This window comes from Convolutriloba macropyga, chromosome 3, assembly GCF_964194025.1.
Source record: "Convolutriloba macropyga chromosome 3, txConMacr16.3, whole genome shotgun sequence".
Lineage (NCBI taxonomy): Eukaryota > Metazoa > Xenacoelomorpha > Acoela > Convolutidae > Convolutriloba > Convolutriloba macropyga.
The window spans coordinates 40,681,822-40,700,169 of record NC_134470.1 but is presented as its reverse complement, the minus strand read 5'-3'; the positions used below and the strand labels follow the sequence as shown (position 1 = coordinate 40,700,169).

Sequence of the window (18,348 nt, the reverse complement as noted above, 5' to 3'; positions counted from 1 at the left end):
GTTTTTATCAAATAGCGTAACGAAGGCCTATCCGTGGATAGATCAATTGACAAACAGTCATTTGCTGAGTTACAAGGGTTAGGTTCGGATTGTAAATCTATACGAGGAAAAAGCTCTAACAATGAGCTCTTTCGAAATAAAATGCACGATATTGATAACAAAAACAAACTTAAAGAGCCATTTTAAAGAAAATATGTAAATTAAAAGACCTTTATTAACTTTGACTAACGTCAATCTAATACCCATCTAACAAAAATAAAAAAAACAATTTTGGGCTAAAAAACTAATGAACATTTTAATCTTCAGTGTAGGCCTTCCCAGCAATTTCAACGCCCTCAGCACTTGAATCTATACCGAAACCAGCTGGGGGAGGGCCTCTGATGACATTTGATACCCATTGCGCGTTGCGTGTTTATTCCGTTTCAAACGCTTAGAGTCATGGAAAAATGTGTGAAAACATCTTTTAAAAAAGAACCAATAGAATCCAAAATCTTTGCGAAGTAAAAAAAACCAGTGCAATACCCAAAACCTCTACAAGTCGTATGAAACTGCGATGAGATCAATAAAAGCCTCACTACAGCTTCTCGGCTAGTAATAAATATTTTTGACCAAGATGTTCGCCAAGCAGCGCCAAGTAACGTTGTATTTCAATTGTAAAAGTTTTTCACAAAAACTCACTCAAGTATTTCTAATAGCCTGTTTAATGGTATTAGGAATCTTATCCTACTTCGAGGAGAAATGTGGTTTATGAGACGGCATCAGTCAAGAAATTCGGAGTCCTAGGGCCGACAGTTTCAAGTGCAAAGAAAAAGATCTTCAGTTTCACTCAACTAAGGGAAAAGATGGGGAAATTACTTAGGGGAAATTTGTTACAGCATGACATGCTTGACAGAATATAACTGTCGCCAATCCTGTCACCATCTAACAGCATGTTTCATGATAAAAGGAAAATTATCCAACTTTCAGGATAAATGTGGCTTATGAGACGTGAGCCGTCAAGGAATTTGGAGTGCTAGGACCGACAGTTTCAACTGCAAATAAACAGAAGCTCTTTAGTTTCACTCCACTAAGAAAAAGATGATTTACAGCTTGATATTGGTTCGTCTTCATTCGCACTCAGGCTTTTAAATATTTTCTTGCTGATGTAATTATGATCAAATAAACAAGGAATATGTATATAAGATTTAAAATATACAACATAAACGCCGAGTATAAATTTGTATAGTAAATACACTCTAGTAGTTAGAACAGGAAAAGTGTTTTTCCTTAAACATTGAGGTTTGTTGATTAGTAAAAGTTTACATCAAATATCAGCAATATTTAAAAATATATATATATATATATATATATATATATATATATATATATATATATATCCTATAAGGATATTTTTTCAATAAGAAAAAAAACAAATTTATAAATGGTATTCAACTACGCTACTTTTTGAAATTTTTGTTTGAAAAATTAGACAATAAATAATAATTGTGAGAAGTAGCCACTGAAATGTTCGCCAAAGATGATGGATAAACAGCCCAAAAAAATTTGATATATTATTTATAGTACAAAAGTTAATTAGCCATGCCATTCGTCTGTTCTAACGGTAATGTCGTTGGAAGAAATGCAACTCGTTGGCATCTCTAACTGCTTAATTTTAATTGTTGAATGCTTTTCTGGGACATTGAAGGGATTGGTCCATTTGGGCTCCGATTGCTACCAAAGCAGTTTTAATAGGTTGGACCACAGTCCACCGGGAGGTTGTAGAACCTGTATTAAGATAGGGTATAGCGGTATTTCAGGAGTGAGGGTATACCCTAATGTATTAAGAAAGGGTATAGATTCTAGTAGTAAGGAAGGAGCCGATAAGGATGATTTTCGGGAGCCGGTCATTAACCTGTTAGAGGTCATTTAAAAGTGGCGCAAACATGTAACCCGCCAGGGAAATGAACAGGCAGGAGAATGGTACAAGCAGAGCGCACGGTAAATGTATTTAATGCGCACGGATAGTTCCCCTCCCAGTAAAAATCAACATTCAACAATTTTTTTGGAATAGGCGCCACAATAAAGTACGATTCGGCATAGCTGCCGCAATGTATTATGATTAGGCATAGCCGCCGCAATGTATTAGGATTGGGTATAGCCGCCGCAATGTATTAGAATTAGGTATAGCCGCTAAAAATTGAGAAAATTGACATAAATTTTTATAAAATTGAATCATGAAGGTAAAAAACGACAGGCACAGTATAAATCAGGCACATTTTAAGCAATTCCAAACACAACAGAACTCTCACTATATAAAAAAGCAAATAGGTAGTTTACAAGTTCAGGGGCAGAGTATGAACTCCATCAGAACACATGTCGTTTAGGATAAAAACATGAACATCCTTTCTTTGTTTGTTCATAGCTAGCGACGCAGTGATTGATTGTCCGAAATCCCCGATTTATAGATATTAAAATGATAATTGCCTCCATCGATCGGCGATATTTTTCCAATGGTCCACCTCCGGTCTCAATTATACTATTTGGCATCGTAGCAACAATAAGTTTTGCTACAAAGACAAATCACTTACGTACATCTAAATTCATCCTTAAACAATACTGGTTCACGCTGATCGTGCTTTTTATGTTTATCGCAACAAGTTCTAGGTAGGAAATTTTGTACAGCATCGGCTGTGAAAGAATCATCACAATCCTGTTCCCTCAGAGCTTCCGACTCTGCTTTTTCAGATGGAGGATTGCAATCGTACAATTTATTGTCTGCTAGAGCCTAGTATAGGGCGTCAGTGTCCATTTCTAACTCCCCGAATGATTCCAAATAGCAAAATTTATTGAAAAAGTAGTAATGAAGCTCCAGCAGTAATTTTGCATGCTGAAGTATAAAAAAGCCGTATATTATTGGCTCGCGGTACTCATTTCTGATTTTACAAGTTCAACGTCGTATAGTTCGTTCGACACATTGTTCAGTCTCTTAAACAACTTCCCGTCTGAGTCTTTTCATCGTTCAGGTACTTTTCTCCGCGTGTCTGATTTAATAACCATGATTTGATAACCCGAAGAAATGTTCCCTAACAATTTTATAGTTTCTACTACAACGCCTGATGGAGGATTTTCATCTCCAAATCGTCGAGCATCAACAACTGACTGGACAAAACTGTTGAAGCATTCTTTAGGTACTGTAGTGTACTGAACGAAGCGAAAAAAATTTAGCTGTGCATTTTAGCCCACGATTAAGATACATATTGAGCCATTGCTAACAATTACATGGCATCCCTAACTATTACTCTACAGCACAAGAATAGCACTAGATGAAACAGAGATATAGCCCCGATGGTTTGACGTACATGATTTCAGCAGTTTACTTCACCTTCCCAGATGTTTTTTAGGTTCTGTTTTTGAATTATCCCTTTCATCTACTGTACTCATCCACTTAGTTCGACTCTCATCTGAAGATCAGTTATACAATTTTTTCTTTCTTCTGAGGGTTGTTTCCCTAAACTTGGAGGTCGTAGTACAGTGAAAAAAAAAATAATTGTAATTTGTAAAAAAAAAATTAACTATTGAAAGACAAAACTGAATCTCGAAAAGCTGGTTGCAATTACTTCACTTTTTTAATAGTAAGGCCAAAGAAATTAATAAACATAGCCGGCAGATTACCGGAAAATAGCCGCCGTTGACGCGCTTGATTCACATCGGGATTGAACCAGAAAAAGAAAATAAATTGACCAAACTTTTTTCTATTTTTTCCAGCGTAAAAAAGTTCTATAATTCGACGTGCAGTTTCGATTGGATTCTAAAATACTAAATTGAGCTTCTAAACTGAAAGCTAATAATCTTAATACCAATATCAGCTAGGAGACATCCTAATGAACTTTGATAACCTAATTCTCAATGACAATGACAGGGCTTTATCGATTTATCCCGTTTCTTTTGATTTTGCTCTTTTGACCTTGACTGTATTCACTATCTTGCGTTATTCATTGAGTGATTGGATTTGAAAACCAATCAGTTGAAAGAGTGAGTTAATGCAAAAGTCAAACGTGAAAGTAGTGACTTGTGTAAAACGCAAAACGTGATCAAAAGGTAGAGCGAATAAAAAAACATAGCAGGACAAGTCCTGACGTACAAGTCAAAGAAATTTCATTGACTTCAAATAAACAAAAAACTAGACCTAGAAAGGAACATGAGCAAATTGAGAAAACCACTTCTAAAAAAAATCAGATCAAAATTTTTAAAAAATCAATGGCAAAATGCCGCATGTGAACAAAAAGGCACTAGAGAGAACGCGAATTTTTAATCAAACGTCGTTTTCCCACTCTGCTTTAAAATTAGAGCAAAAAAATTAACGCCAAAAAACCACTCGTTTTGTCACTGCATCTCCTGTTTCGGCGTGAACAAAATCTCTACTCCAATTTGACTTCAAAAATCATTAAATTGTGGAAACAGATCCTTAAAAAAGACGGGGCCAATACAATTCAAAGTCTTTAATAGCACAGGCAGAGCGCACAGTAAATGTGTTTAATGCGCACGGATAGTTACCCTCCCAGTAAAATTCAATATTCAACAGTTTTTTTGGAATAGGCGCCACAACGAAGTACGATTCGGCATAGCTGCCGCAATGTATTATGATTAGGCATGGCCACCGCAATGTATTAGGATTGGGTATAGCCGCCGCAATGTATTAGAATTAGGTATAGCCGCTAAAAATTGAGAAAATTGATATAAATTTTTATAAAATTGAATCATGAAGGTACAAAACGACACACAGCATAAATCAGGCACATTTTAAGCAATTCCAAACATAACAGAACTCTCACGATATAAAAAAGCAATTAAGTAGTTTAAAAGTTCAGGGGCACAGTATGAATTCCATCAGAACACTTGTCGTTTAGGATAAAAACATGCAAGTCCTTTCTCTGTTTGTTCATAGTTAGCGACGCAGTGATTGATTGTCCAAAATCACCGATTTATAGATATTAAAATGATAATTGCCTCCATCGATCAGCGATATTTTTCCAATGGTCCACCTCCGGTCTCTTCCAATGTTGTTTATTATGCCCTTTGCTACTGAGTTTCAATTATACTATTTGGCATCGTAGCAACAATAAGTTTTGCTACAAAGACAAATCACTTACGTACATCTAAATTCATCCTAAAACAATACTGGTTCACGCTGATCGTGCTTTTTATGTTTATCGCAACAAGTTCTAGGTGGGAAATTTTGTACAGCATCGGTTGTGAAAAAATCATCACAATCCTGTTCCCTCAGAGCTTCCGACTCTGCTTTTTCAGATGGAGGATTGCAATCGTACAATTTATTGTCTGCTAGAGCCTAGTATAGGGAGTCAGTGTCCATTTCTAACTCCCCGAATGATTCCAAATAGCAAAATTTATTGAAAAAGTAGTAATGAAGCTGCAGCATACGTAATTTTGCATGCTGAAGTATAAAAAAGCCGTATATTATCGGTTCGCGGTACTCATTTCTGATTTTACAAGTTCAACTTCGTATAGTTCGTTCGACACATTGTTCAGTCTCTTAAACAACTTCCCGTTTGAGTCTTTTCATCGTTCAGGTACTTTTCTCCGCGTGTCTGATTTAATAACCATGATTTGATAACCCGAAGAAATGTTCCCTAACAATTTTAGAGTTTCTACTACAACGCCTGATTGAGGATTTTCATCTCCAAATCGTCGAGCATCAACAACTGACTGGACAAAACTGTTGAAGCATTCTTTAGGTACTGTAGTGTACTGAACGAAGCGAAAAAAAATTTAGCTGTGCATTTTAGCCCACGATTAAGATACATATTGAGCCATTGCTAACAATTACATGGCATCCCTAACTATTACTCTACAGCACAAGAATAGCACCAGATGAAACATAGATAAATAGCACCGATGGTTTGACGTACATGATTTCAGCAGTTTACTTCACCTTCCCATATCTGTTTTTGAATTATACCTTTCATATACTGTAGTCATCCACTGAGTTCCAATCTCATCTGAAGATCAGTTATACAGTTCTCTCTTTCTTCTGAGGGTTGTTTCCCTAAGTTGGAGGTCGTAGTGCAGTGAAAGAAAATAAGTGTAATTTGTTAAAAAAAATTAACTAATGATTGACAAAACTGAATCTCGAAAAGCTGGACGCAATTAGTTAACTTTTTTAATAGCAAGGCCAAGGAAAACAATAACCATAGCCGGCAGATTAACGGAAAATAGCCACCGTTGACGCGCTTGATTCACATCGGGACTGAAAAAACATTAAAAAATAAATTGACCAAATTTTCTTTTTTTCAGTGTCAAAAAGTTCTCTAATTCGACATGCAGTTTCGATTGGATTCTAAACCTATACTTAAATCAGCTTCTAAACTGAAAGCTAATAAGCTTAATACCAATATCAGCTAACAAACATCCTAATGAACTTTGACATCCTAATTCTCAATGACAATGACAGGGCTTTATCGGTTTATCCAGTCTCTTTTGATTTTGCTCCTTTGACCTTGACTGTATTCACTATCTTGCGTTATTCATTGAGTGAATGGATTTGAAAACCATTCAGTTGAAAGAGTGAGTGAGTTAATGCAAAAGTCAAACGTGAAAGTAGTCACTTATGTAAAACGGAAAACGTGATCAAAAGGTAGAGCGAATAGAAAACATAGCAGGACATGTCCTGACGTACAATTCAGAGAATGTTCATTGACTAAACAAAAAACTAGACCTAGAAAGGAATATGAGTGAATTGAGAAAACCATTTCTAAAAAAACAGAAGAAAAATTATAAAAAAACAAAATCAATGGCAAAATGCCGCATGTGAACAACAAAAAAACACTAGCAAAAAATGGAAATTTGGTTCAAACAAAAAGCTATGCCTAGAATGAACTATGAATGGATTGGGAAAACCATTAAGACAAAAATCCGATCCAAAAAGTCGAAAAAACTGTAAAAATCATAGTGAAATTCCCGCATGTGAACAAAAAACCACTAGCGAGAAAGCGAATTTTTGTTCAAATGCCGTTTTCCCACTCTACTTTAAAATTAGAGAAAAAAATAACGCAAAAAAACCACTCAATTTTTCGCTCTATTTCCCGTTTTGGACCAAAATCACTACTCCAATTTGACTTCAAAAATCATGAAAAAATGTGTGAACAGATCTTAAAAAAAGACAGCGCCCCAATAAAACTCAAACTCTTTCAATTGTAAAAAACCAAGAGAAGGCCAATAATAGCGGTATTTGAGGAGTGAGGGTAAGCCCTAATGTATTAAGACAGGGAATAGATTCTAGTAGTAAGGATGGAGCCGATCAGGGTGATTTTCGGGAGCCGGTCATTAACCTGTTAGAGGTCATTTAAAAACGGCGCAGGGGAAACGTACATGTAGCGCGCCAGGGAAATGCACAGGCTGAGCGCACGGTAAATGAATTTAATACACACGGATAGTCCCCTCCCTGTAAAATTCAATATGCAACAATTTTTTTCCAATAGGCGCCACAATGAAGTAAGATTAGGTATAGCTGACGCAATGTATTAGGCATAGCCGCCGTAATGTACTAAGATTGGGTATAGCCGCCAAAATGTATTAGGCTTAGGTATAGTCGCTAAAAAATGAGAAAATTCACGAAGTTTTTTAAAAAAATTGAATCATGAAGGTACAAAACAACAGACACAGTATAAATCAAGCACATTTAAAGCAGTTTCAAACACAAAAGAACTCCCACGATACAAAAAAGCAATTAAGTAGTTTACAAGTTCAGGGGCACAGTATGAATTCCATCAGAACACTTGTCGTTTAGGATAAAAACATGCAAGTCCTTTCTCTGTTTGTTCATAGGTAGCGACGCAGTGATTGATTGTCCAAAATCACCGATTTATAGACATTAAAATGATAATTTCCTCCATCGATCGGCGATACTTCTCCAATGGTCCACCTCCGGTCTCCTCCAATGTCAGTTTATTGTGTCCTTTGCTACTGAGTTTGTACTTATACTATTTGGCATCGTAAAAACAATTAGTTTTGCTACAAAGGCAAATCACTTAAGTACATCTAAATTCTGGTACTTTGTCTCTGCGTGTCTGATTTGATAACCATGATTTGATAACCATGATTTGATAACCAGATGAACTGTTCCCTAACAATTTCAATGTCTCTACTACAACGCCTGATTAAGGATTTTCATCTCCAAATAGCAGAATAGTCGAGCATCAACAACTGACTGGACAAAACTGTTGAAGCATTTTTTGGGTATGTACTGAACGAAGCGATAAAATTTTAGCCGTGCATTTTAGCCCAAGACTAAGGTAAAGGTTGAGCCATTAAAAACGATTACACGGCATCCCTAACTATTACTTTACAGCACAAAAATAGCACTAGATGAAACAGAGATAAATAGCACCGGTGGTTTGACGTACATGATTTCAGCAGTTTAGTTCACCTGCTCAGACCTGTTTTTAGGTTCTCTTTTTGAATTATCCCTTTCGTCTACTGTACTCATCCACTGAGTTCCATTCTCATCTGAAGGTCAGTTATACAATTTTTTCTTTCTTCTGAGGGTTGTTTCCCTTAACTTGGAAGTCGTAGTACAGTGAAAGAAAATAATTTAAATTTGTAACAGAATTAAATATTGAAAGACAAAACTGAATATCGAAAAGCTGGTTGCAATTACTTCAATTTTTAATAGTAAGGCCAAGGAAAACAATAAACAGCCGGCAGATTACCGGAAAATAGCCGCCGTTGACGCGCTTGATTCACATCGGGACTGAAACAGTAAAAGAAAAAAATAAATTGACCAATTTTTTTTCAGTGTCAAAAAGTTTTCTAGTTCGACATGCAGTTTCCATTGGATTCTAAACCTATACTTAATTCAGCTTCTAAACTGAAAGCTAATAAGCTTAATACCAATATCAGCTAGCAAACATTCTAACGAATTTTGATAACCTAATTCTCAATGACAATGACAGGGCTTTATCGGTTTATCCCCTCTCTTTTGATTTTTCTCTTTTGACGTTGGCTGTATTCACTATCTTGCGTTATTCATTGAGTGAATGGGTTTGAAAACCAATCAGTTGAAAGAGTGAGTGAGTTAATTCAAAAGTCAAACGTGAAAGTAGTGACTTATGTAAAACCGAAATCGTGATCAAAAGGTAGAGCGATTAAAAAAAACATAGCAGGACAAGTCCTGACGTACAATTCAAAGAACTTTCATTGACTTAACAAAAAACTAGATCTAGAAGGGAACATGAGTGAATTGAGAAAACCATTTCTAAAACAAATCAGATCAAAAAAATTTTTAAAAAATCATTAGCAAAATGCCGCATGTGAACAAAAAACCACTAGCGAGAAAATGAAATTTGGTTCAAACAAAATACTATGCCTAGAATGAACTATGAATGGATTGGGAAAACCATTTAGAAAAAAATCCCATCCGAAAAGTCGAAAAAATAGTAAAAATCAAAGTGAAATTGGCAGCATGTGGACAAAAAACCACTAGCGAGAAATGGAAAATTGGTTCAAACAAAAAATAACTAGGCCCAAAAAGAACGGATTGGAGAAACAATTTAGAACAAAATCCGACCCAAAAAATCAAAAAAAAAATAGAAAAACAATGCTTAACTTGGGTATGTACTGAACGAAGCGCTAAAATTTAGTTGTGCATTTATTTTAGCCCAAGATTAAGGTAAAAGTTGAGCCATTGCTAACAATTACATGGCATCCCTAACTACTACTTTACAGCACAAGAATAGCACTAGACGAAACAGAGATAAATAGCGCCGGTGGTTTGACGTACATGATTTCAGCAGTTTACTTCACCTTCCCATATCTGTTTTTGAATTATACCTTTCATCTACTGTACTCATCCACTGAGTTCCACTCTCATCTGAAGATCAGTCATACAGTTCTTTCTTTCTTCTGAGGGTTGTTTCCGTAAGTTGGAGGTCGTAGTGCAGTGAAAGAAAATAAGTGTAATTTGTAAAAAAAAAATTAACTAATGATTGACAAAACTGAATCTCGAAAAGCTGGACGCAATTACTTAACTTTTTTAATAGCAAGGCCAAGGAAATTTCTAAAAATAGCCAGCAGATTAGCCGAAAATAGCCGCCGTTGACGCGCTTGATTCACATCGAGATTGAAACAGAAAAAGAAAATAAATTGACCAAACTTTTTTTCTTTTTTTTTCAGTGTCAAAAAGTTCTCTAATTCGACGTGCAGTTTCGATTGGATTCTAAAACTATACTTAATTCAGCTTCTAAACCGAAAGCTAATAAGCTTAATACCAATATCAGCTAACAAACATCCTAATGAAATTTGACAACCTAATTCTCAATGACAATGAGAGGGCATTATCGGTTTATCCCGTCTTTTTTGATTTTGCTCTTTTGACCTTGACTGTATTCACTATCTTGCGTTATTCATTGAGTGAATGGATTTGAAAAACACTAAGTTGAAAGAGTGAGTGAGTTAATTCAAAAGTCAAACGTGAAAGTAGTGACTTATGTAAAACGGAAAACGTGATCAAAAGGTAGAGCGCATAAAAAACATAGCAGGACAAGTCCTGACGTACAATTAAAAGAATTTTCATTGACGAAACAAAAAACTAGACCTAGAAAGAAACGTGAGTGAATTGAGAAAACCATTTCTAAAAAAATCAGATAAAAAAAACTTAAAAAAAACAAAATCAGTGGCAAAATGCCGCACGTGAACAAAAAAAAACCACTAGCAAATGGAATTTGGTTCAAACAAAAAATATGCCTCGAATGAACTATGAATGGATTGCGAAAACCATTTAGAAAAAAAATCCGATCCGAAAAGTCGAAAAAACAGTAAAAACGAAGTGAAATTGCCGCGTGTGAACAAAACCACTACCGAGAAACCGAATTTTTGTTCAAACACCATTTTCGCACTCTACTTTAAAATCAGAGCGAAAAAATTCACGCCGCAAAACCACTCGCTTTTTCGCTCCATTTCCCGTTTCGGCGTGACCAAAACAACTACTCCAATTTGACTTCAAAAATCATGAATATGTGTGAACAGATCTTAAAAAAAAACAGCGCCCCAATACAATTCGAATCCTCGTAAAAATGCAAGAGGAGGCCAATAATAGCGGTATTTGAGGAGTGAGGGTAAACCCTAATGTATTAAGATAGGGTATAGATTCTAGTAGTAAGGAAGGAGCCGATCAAGGTGATTTTTGGGAGCCGGTCATTAACCTGTTCGAGGTCATTTAAAAGTGGCGCAGGGGAAATGTACATGTAGCGCGCCAGGGAAATAAACAGGCAGGAGAATTGGACAGGCAGAGCGCAGAGTAAATGTATTTAATGCGCACGGATAGTTCCCCTCCCTGTAAAATTCAGTATGCAACAATTTTTTTGGAATAGGCGCCACAATGAAGTAAGACTAGGCATAGCTGCCGCAATGTATTAGGATTAGGCATAGCCGCCGTAATGTATTAAGATTGGGTATAGACGCCACAATGTATTAAGCTTAGGTATAGCCGCTAAAAAATGAGAAAATTAACATTTTTTTAAAAAATGTTAATTTTCTCATTTTTTTTTTAAAAACTGAATCATGAAGGTGTACAAAACAACAGACACAGTATAAATCAATCACACTTTAAGCAGTTTCAAACACAACAGAACTCTCACGATATAAATAAGCAATTAAGTAATTTACAAGTTGAAGGGCACAGTATGAATTCCATCAGAACACTCGTCGTTTAGGATAAAAAGATGAAAGTCCTTTCTCTGTTTGTTCATAGGTAGCGACGCATTGATTGATTGTCCGAAATCACCGATTTATAGACATTAAAAAGATAATTTCCTTTATCAATCGGCGATACTTTCCCAATTGTCCATCTCCGGTCTCTTCCAATGTTAGTTTATTTTGTCCTTCGCTACTGAGTTTGTACTTATACTATTTGGCATCGTAGCAAAAATTGGTTTTGGCCAATCACTCAAGTACATCTAAATTCTTCCTTGAACAATACTGGTTCACGCTTTTCGTGCTTTTTATGCTTATCGCAACAAGGTCTAGGTAAGAAATTTTGTACAGCATCGGCTGTGAAAGAATCATCACAATCTTGTTCCCTCAGAGCTTCGCACTCTGATTTTTTAGATGGACGATTGCAATCGTACAATTTATTGTCAGCTAGAGCCCTGTATAGGGAGTCGGTGTCCATTTCCAATTCCTCGAATGAGTACGTAATTTTGCATGCTGAAGTATAAAAAAGCCGACTATTATCGGTTCGTGGTACTCAATTTTTGATTTTACAAGTTCAACTTCGTATAGTTCGTTCGACACATTGTTCAGTCTCTTAAACAACTTCCCGTTTGAGTCTTTTCATCGTTCAGGTACTTTGTCTCTGCGTGTCTGATTTGATAACCATGATTTGATAACCATGACTTGATAACCAGATGAACTGTTCCCTAACAATTTCATTGTCTCTACCACAACGCCTGATTAAGGAGTTTCATCTCCAAATATCAGAATAGTCGAGCATCAACAACTGACTGGACAAAACTGTTGAAGCATTTTTTGGGTATGTACTGAACGAAGCGATAAAATTTTAGCCGTGCATTTTAGCCCAAGACTAAGGTAAAGGTTGAGCCATTGCTAACCATTACACGGCATCCCTAACTATTACTTTACAGCACAAGAATAGCACTAGATGAAATATAGATAAATAGCACCGGTGATTTGACGTACATGATTTCAGCAGCTTAGTTCACCTTCTCAAATCTGTTTTTTAGGTTCTGTTTTTGAATTATCCCTTTCATCTACTGTACTCATCCATTGAGTTCCATTCTCATCTGAAGGTCAGTTATACAATTTTTTTCTTTCTTCTGAGGGTTGTTTACCGAAACTTGGAGGTCGTAGTACAGTGAAACGAAATAATTTTAATTTGTAAAAGAATTAACTATTGAACGAAAAAACTGAATCTCGAAAAGCTGATTGCAATTACTTTACTTTTTAATAGTAAGGCCAAGGAAAACCATAAACATAGCCGGCAGATTAACGGAAAATAGCCACCGTTGACGCGCTTGATTCACATCGTGACAAACAAAAAAATTAAAAAATAAATTGACCAAAATTTTTTAAATTTTTTTTCAGTGTCAAAAAGTTCTCTAATTCGACGCGCAGTTTCGATTGGATTCTAAAACTATACTTAATTCAGCTTCTAAACTGAAAGCTAATAAGCTTAATACCAATATCAGCTAGCAAACATTCCAATGAACTTTGATAACCTAATTCTCAATGGCAATGACAGGGCTTTATCGGTTTATCCCGTCTCTTTTAATTTTGCTCTTTTGACCTTGACTGTATTCACTATCGTGCGTTATTCATCGAGTGAATGGATTTGAAAACCATTCAGTTGAAAGAGTGAGTGAGTTAATGCAAAAGTCAAACGTGAAAGTAGTGACTTATGTAAAACGCAAAACGTGATCAAAAGGTAGAGCGAATAAAGAAACATAGCAGGACAAGTCCTGACGTTAAATTCAAAGAATTGTCATTGACTAAACAAAACAACTAGACCTAAAAATAAACATGAGTGAATTGAGAAAACCATTTCTAAAAAAATCAGATCAAAAAAATTTTAAAAAGATCAATGGCAAAATGCCGCATGTGAACAACAAAAAACCACTAGCGAAAAATGGAAATTTGGTTCAAACAAAAAAACTATGCCTAGAATGAACTATGAATGGATTGGGAAAACCATTTAGAAAAAACATCCGATCCGAAAAGTCGAAAAAATAGTAGAAATCAAAGATAAATTGCCGCATGTGAACAAAAAACAACTACCGAGAAATCGAACTTTTGTTCAAACGCCGTTTTCCCCACTCTACATTAAAATTAGAGCAAAAAAATTCACGCCGCAAAACCACTCGCTTTTTCGCTCCATTTCGTGTTTCGTCGTGACCAAAATCACTACTCCAATTTGGCTTCAAAAATCATGAAAATGTGTGAACAGATCTTGACAAAAAACAGCGCCCCAATACAATTCAAACTCTTTGAATTGTAAAAAAGGATAGCGCCTAAATAATAGCCGCTTGAGAGACTGACGGCGGCTATTAACAAGCATCTCTTCATTTACAAAAGCGAAATGAACTTCTGCAGGCGTCTCTAGTTCACGTGGATCGCCATAAACAAGATTTAATGAAAATTCTATTTCTTTAATTCAGTTTGTCAACTGTAATTTATCAAGAAACTTTTCAAACATAATGATCAAAATTTCCAATAAAGTTCTCTTTAGAATATAACTGTCGCCACTCCTGTCAACATCTAACAGCCTGTTTCATGGTAAAAGGAAAATTATCCTACTTTCAGGATAAATGTGGCTTATGACAAGGGAGCCGTCAAGGAATTTGGAGTGCTAGGACCGACAGTTTCAACTGCAAATAAACAGAAGCTCTTTAGTTTCACTCCACTAAGAAAAAAGATCATTTACAGCTTTATATTGGTTCGTTTTTATTCGCACTCGGGCTTTTAAGTATTTTCTTGCTGATGTTATAATGATCAAAACATAGCCGGCAGATTGCCGTAATAGCTGCGAAAGAATAGACCTGCGCGCCATGTAATAGAGAAAGAAACAGATACAGATCTAAATTGAAAAAAAATCGACGCCGCTCAAAAAACTAGGCTAAAAAACATTCAGCGATAAATAAATAAAATTCATTCCGCAGAAGCGTCATATTAGGGACCTCTACTGCACAAATGAGTTCCTTTGACCTTAAACAAATTCAAACTAAACTTAAGTTTTAAAGTGCAAAAGTCATTTTATTGAGTGAGGTAAGTCACGTATGATCAAAATCTAATCACGCAAATAACTTAAAAACTTTTGCCAAAGCGAGTGAGAAATGACGTCATGCGCGCAAATGCCGTTAGTGAGAGGAAGAAGTCAATCAGAAAACTTGACTTTTTCAGCTTTGCTGTGTGAACAAATGTAAAACGAAAAATGAGCGTCAGACGCCGAAACAAAAAACATAGCAGGACAAGTCCTGACGTACAATTCAAAGAATTTTCATTGCTAACTAAACAAAAAACTAGACCTAGAATGGACTATGAATGGATTGGGAAAACCATTTAGAAAAAAAAACCGATCCAAAAATTAAAACATACCCGGCAGATTGCCGGAAAATAGCCGCCGTTGATTCCAATAAGCATGATTGGGATTGAAATAACAGAAGATAATGAAAAAAAAAAGATTTTTGTACAAAAACATTTTTTTAAGTCCGATTTATTTTGATGGCATTTCGTAGTTGAACATACTTATGTTTCTTAGAGAGAGGCTACAGGGGCTACTATCAATAACAATAAGCATTAGAGAGAGGTAACTAATACTTATAGGACCGACGTTCAAATAGCGGTCATCTAAAATTGGGCTTTATGGGTTTATCCCGTTTCTATTTCTGACTTCAATTTTTTATACTGACTCTGTTCATTTTGAATTGCTTTCCTGAGCAGCTGCTGTTTAAAAGGACTTTGAGCAGAATGAGAGAAGAGAGAAACTAGCCTAGAGAAGTCAAAAAGATTTCACGCAAAATGTTGAAAAGGCGGCAAAATGAGGTAAAGCGAAACATTTTTTTATTCGACGAAGTAAAAAAAAAAATAGGAGCGCTATAATAGCCGGCTGAGAAGATGAGGGCGGCTATTAAAAACAGTAAAAATCAAAGTGAAATTGCCGCATGTGAACAAAAAACCACTAGCGAGAAAGCAAATTTTTGTTCAAACACCGCTTTCGCACTCTGCTTTAAATTTAGAGCGAAAAAATTGCACGCCGCAAAACCACTCGCTTTTTCGCTCCACTTCCTGTTTCGGCGTGACCAAAATCACTACTCTAATTTGACTTCAAAAATCATGAAAATGTGTGAACATATCTTAAGAAAAAAGACAGCGCCCCAATACAATTCAAATTCTTTGAATTGTAAAAAAACCCAAGAGCACCGCAATATAGCTTCGCTCAGCTTACAGCTTCGCAGCTATAATAAACAAGGCATATGTATATTAGCTTTAACCTACTGCTTTGAAACAAACTCCGAGTTTAATTTTTATAGTAAATACACTCTAGTAGTTAGGACAGGAATTGTAGTTTTCTTTAGACATTGAGGTTTGTTGATTAATAAAAGTTTACAACAAATACAAGCTATATACAGACAAATATGTATAACATATAAGGACATTTTTCCATAGGATAATACCCAAATTTATTCAGGGTATTACAGTAATTTAATTGATATTCCCTTAATTTACAAAAACGTTCATTTTAAAAAAGTTTCCCTGATGTCTAAAAAGTCTCTTTGTCTAATGTTCAAACCGGTTTACTTACAAAGCAGTATGTCGATCAAAATATTAGTTTAAAGCCTTTCCGCATTGGAATTTATAAACCGCAAAAAGGCTGCGCAGCTGAAAATTCTTTGAATAAATCATACCTGACACAGAGCGTCTTCATCAACATCTGAAGGTTTTTCTAAGAAGCTTTTCGCAATGAAGGAATCTTCGGATGCGGAGGATGACTGCGGTCTGCTCTCTTGGAACTTGGGCACAGCTGGTGTCTGGTTCAGCGAAGTCAGCAGTTGATCATATTTTTCTGGTGGATCAACGGACTGCTTTAACATGTGCGATGAATTGATCATGTGTTCCAAAAGATGGAGCAGACACCTTTCTGCAGATGAGCAAGATGACGGAGATCTTTTAACACCTTCCACTGCTGTAACCACGCTGAAACAAACTAACCCTATAAATGAAATTGGACCAGAGAACTCGAAAAAGCTTTTTCTGTGCTATGTTTTAGCAGAGTTTGTATTTCGTTAGAACAATCAGTAAATAGTTTCCGTTTTGTTAGACACTATTTAGTTAAAAATGATAATTGCCTCCTAACCCCGGGTCACCCAACATATTTGGTCATATACGATTCTTAGTGGTCATTCAAATATCATATATGATTTCCGGGAAATCATAAAGGGATCATACAAAAAATTTCAAATATCATACGCCAAGAATAGCAAGTAAAAAAACTTAGAAAGAGATCGGCTTTTCTACTTACTGCCGAGACGATTTTAATTTATTTCAACTATGCACGGACGAGCTGCCTATACGCCTCTTTAGAAGAACAGCCGTTGATAGTCATCTGAGCATATACGAAACGGGAAAAACAAAAGCAAAATAAGCATTTTCATAATTTTGAGAACAGTGTTGCCAAAGTCATTAAAACCAAAACCATTAACAAACTAAACGTTCACATAAACCAGCTTTCGACAGTAAATATCACATTTGTAGAAACATACCCGGCAGCTTGCCGGAAAATAGCCGCCATTGATTCCCATAAACCAGATTAGGATTGAAAGAAGAGAAAAACTTCCATTTGTTGTTAGACATACACCTGCTTCTTAATGAGAAGATACAAGGGCTAGTATGAATACCATTAATCAGTACAGATAGTGACTAAGACTTAATATAGCCGACAAACTGCCAGAAAATAGCCGCCGTTGACCTACTTGACGCACATTGGGATTGAAAAAGAAAAAAGATAGAACATTTCAAAAAGAGTCAAATCTTTTTTTTTATTCGGTGTACAAATTCTGCATATTTGGTTAGATTCTAAAACTACACTTAATTCAGCTTTTAAACTGAACGCAAATAAGCATAACACTAATACCAGCCAGCAATCGCTTCAAAGAACCCAATGCACTATGACTTAATGAACGGGTTTTGTATGCCTATGCTGTTTCCTGTGATCTCTTGATTTTGCTCTTTTGACCTTGACCACATTCACTACAATGCGTAACTTATTGAAAATCGTGCCTTATGTAAAACAAAAAACGTGATCAAAAGTTAAAGCGAATTTGAAAAAAGGAGAGCGCCTAAATAAAAGCCGTTAAGAGTCTGGCGGAGGCTATTAATAAGAAAATAATTCAACTAGCGGACATCTAAAATTGGGCCTTAACGGGTTATTCTGTTTCTAATTGATTTCAATTTTCTACTGATTCTGTTCGTTTTAGATTGTATAGCTAAGCAAATGCTGTTAAAAGCACTTTGAGCAGAATTAGCGACCTACAGAAGTCAAAAAGATTTCATGCAAAATGTCGCAAAAAGCGGCAAAATGAGGTAAAGCGAAAAAAAATTTATTCGACGAAAAAATAGAGACAAAGTGCTCTCTATTAGTGAGACAATAGTGAAACAATAGAGATCAAAACTATCATAAAACAATGTCTTTCATTAAAACCTGCAACTCAAGAAAAAAAAATTACCTAAACGTAGAAAGCAAATAACAAATTTTATAATTATAACTAATGGACCAGGTAACGAAAGGAACAATTTCAAGCAAAAAATATTTTTGAAAGCTATAAAAAAACATTATCTGCAAAG

General features: G+C 35.7%; 1 protein-coding gene across 3 annotated transcripts in view; it reads right to left on the bottom strand.

Annotated features, from left to right (window-relative positions):
- LOC142336205 (mediator of RNA polymerase II transcription subunit 12-like protein) overlaps nucleotides 1-18,348 on the bottom strand; it is a 305,636-nt gene that overhangs the window by 158,006 nt on the left and 129,282 nt on the right. For all 3 annotated transcript variants that reach the window (XM_075384862.1, XM_075384864.1, XM_075384863.1), the window contains one exon: nucleotides 16,413-16,701. In XM_075384862.1, the coding sequence (XP_075240977.1) occupies nucleotides 16,413-16,701 (289 nt within the window). The remainder of the gene's footprint in view (nucleotides 1-16,412; nucleotides 16,702-18,348) is intronic.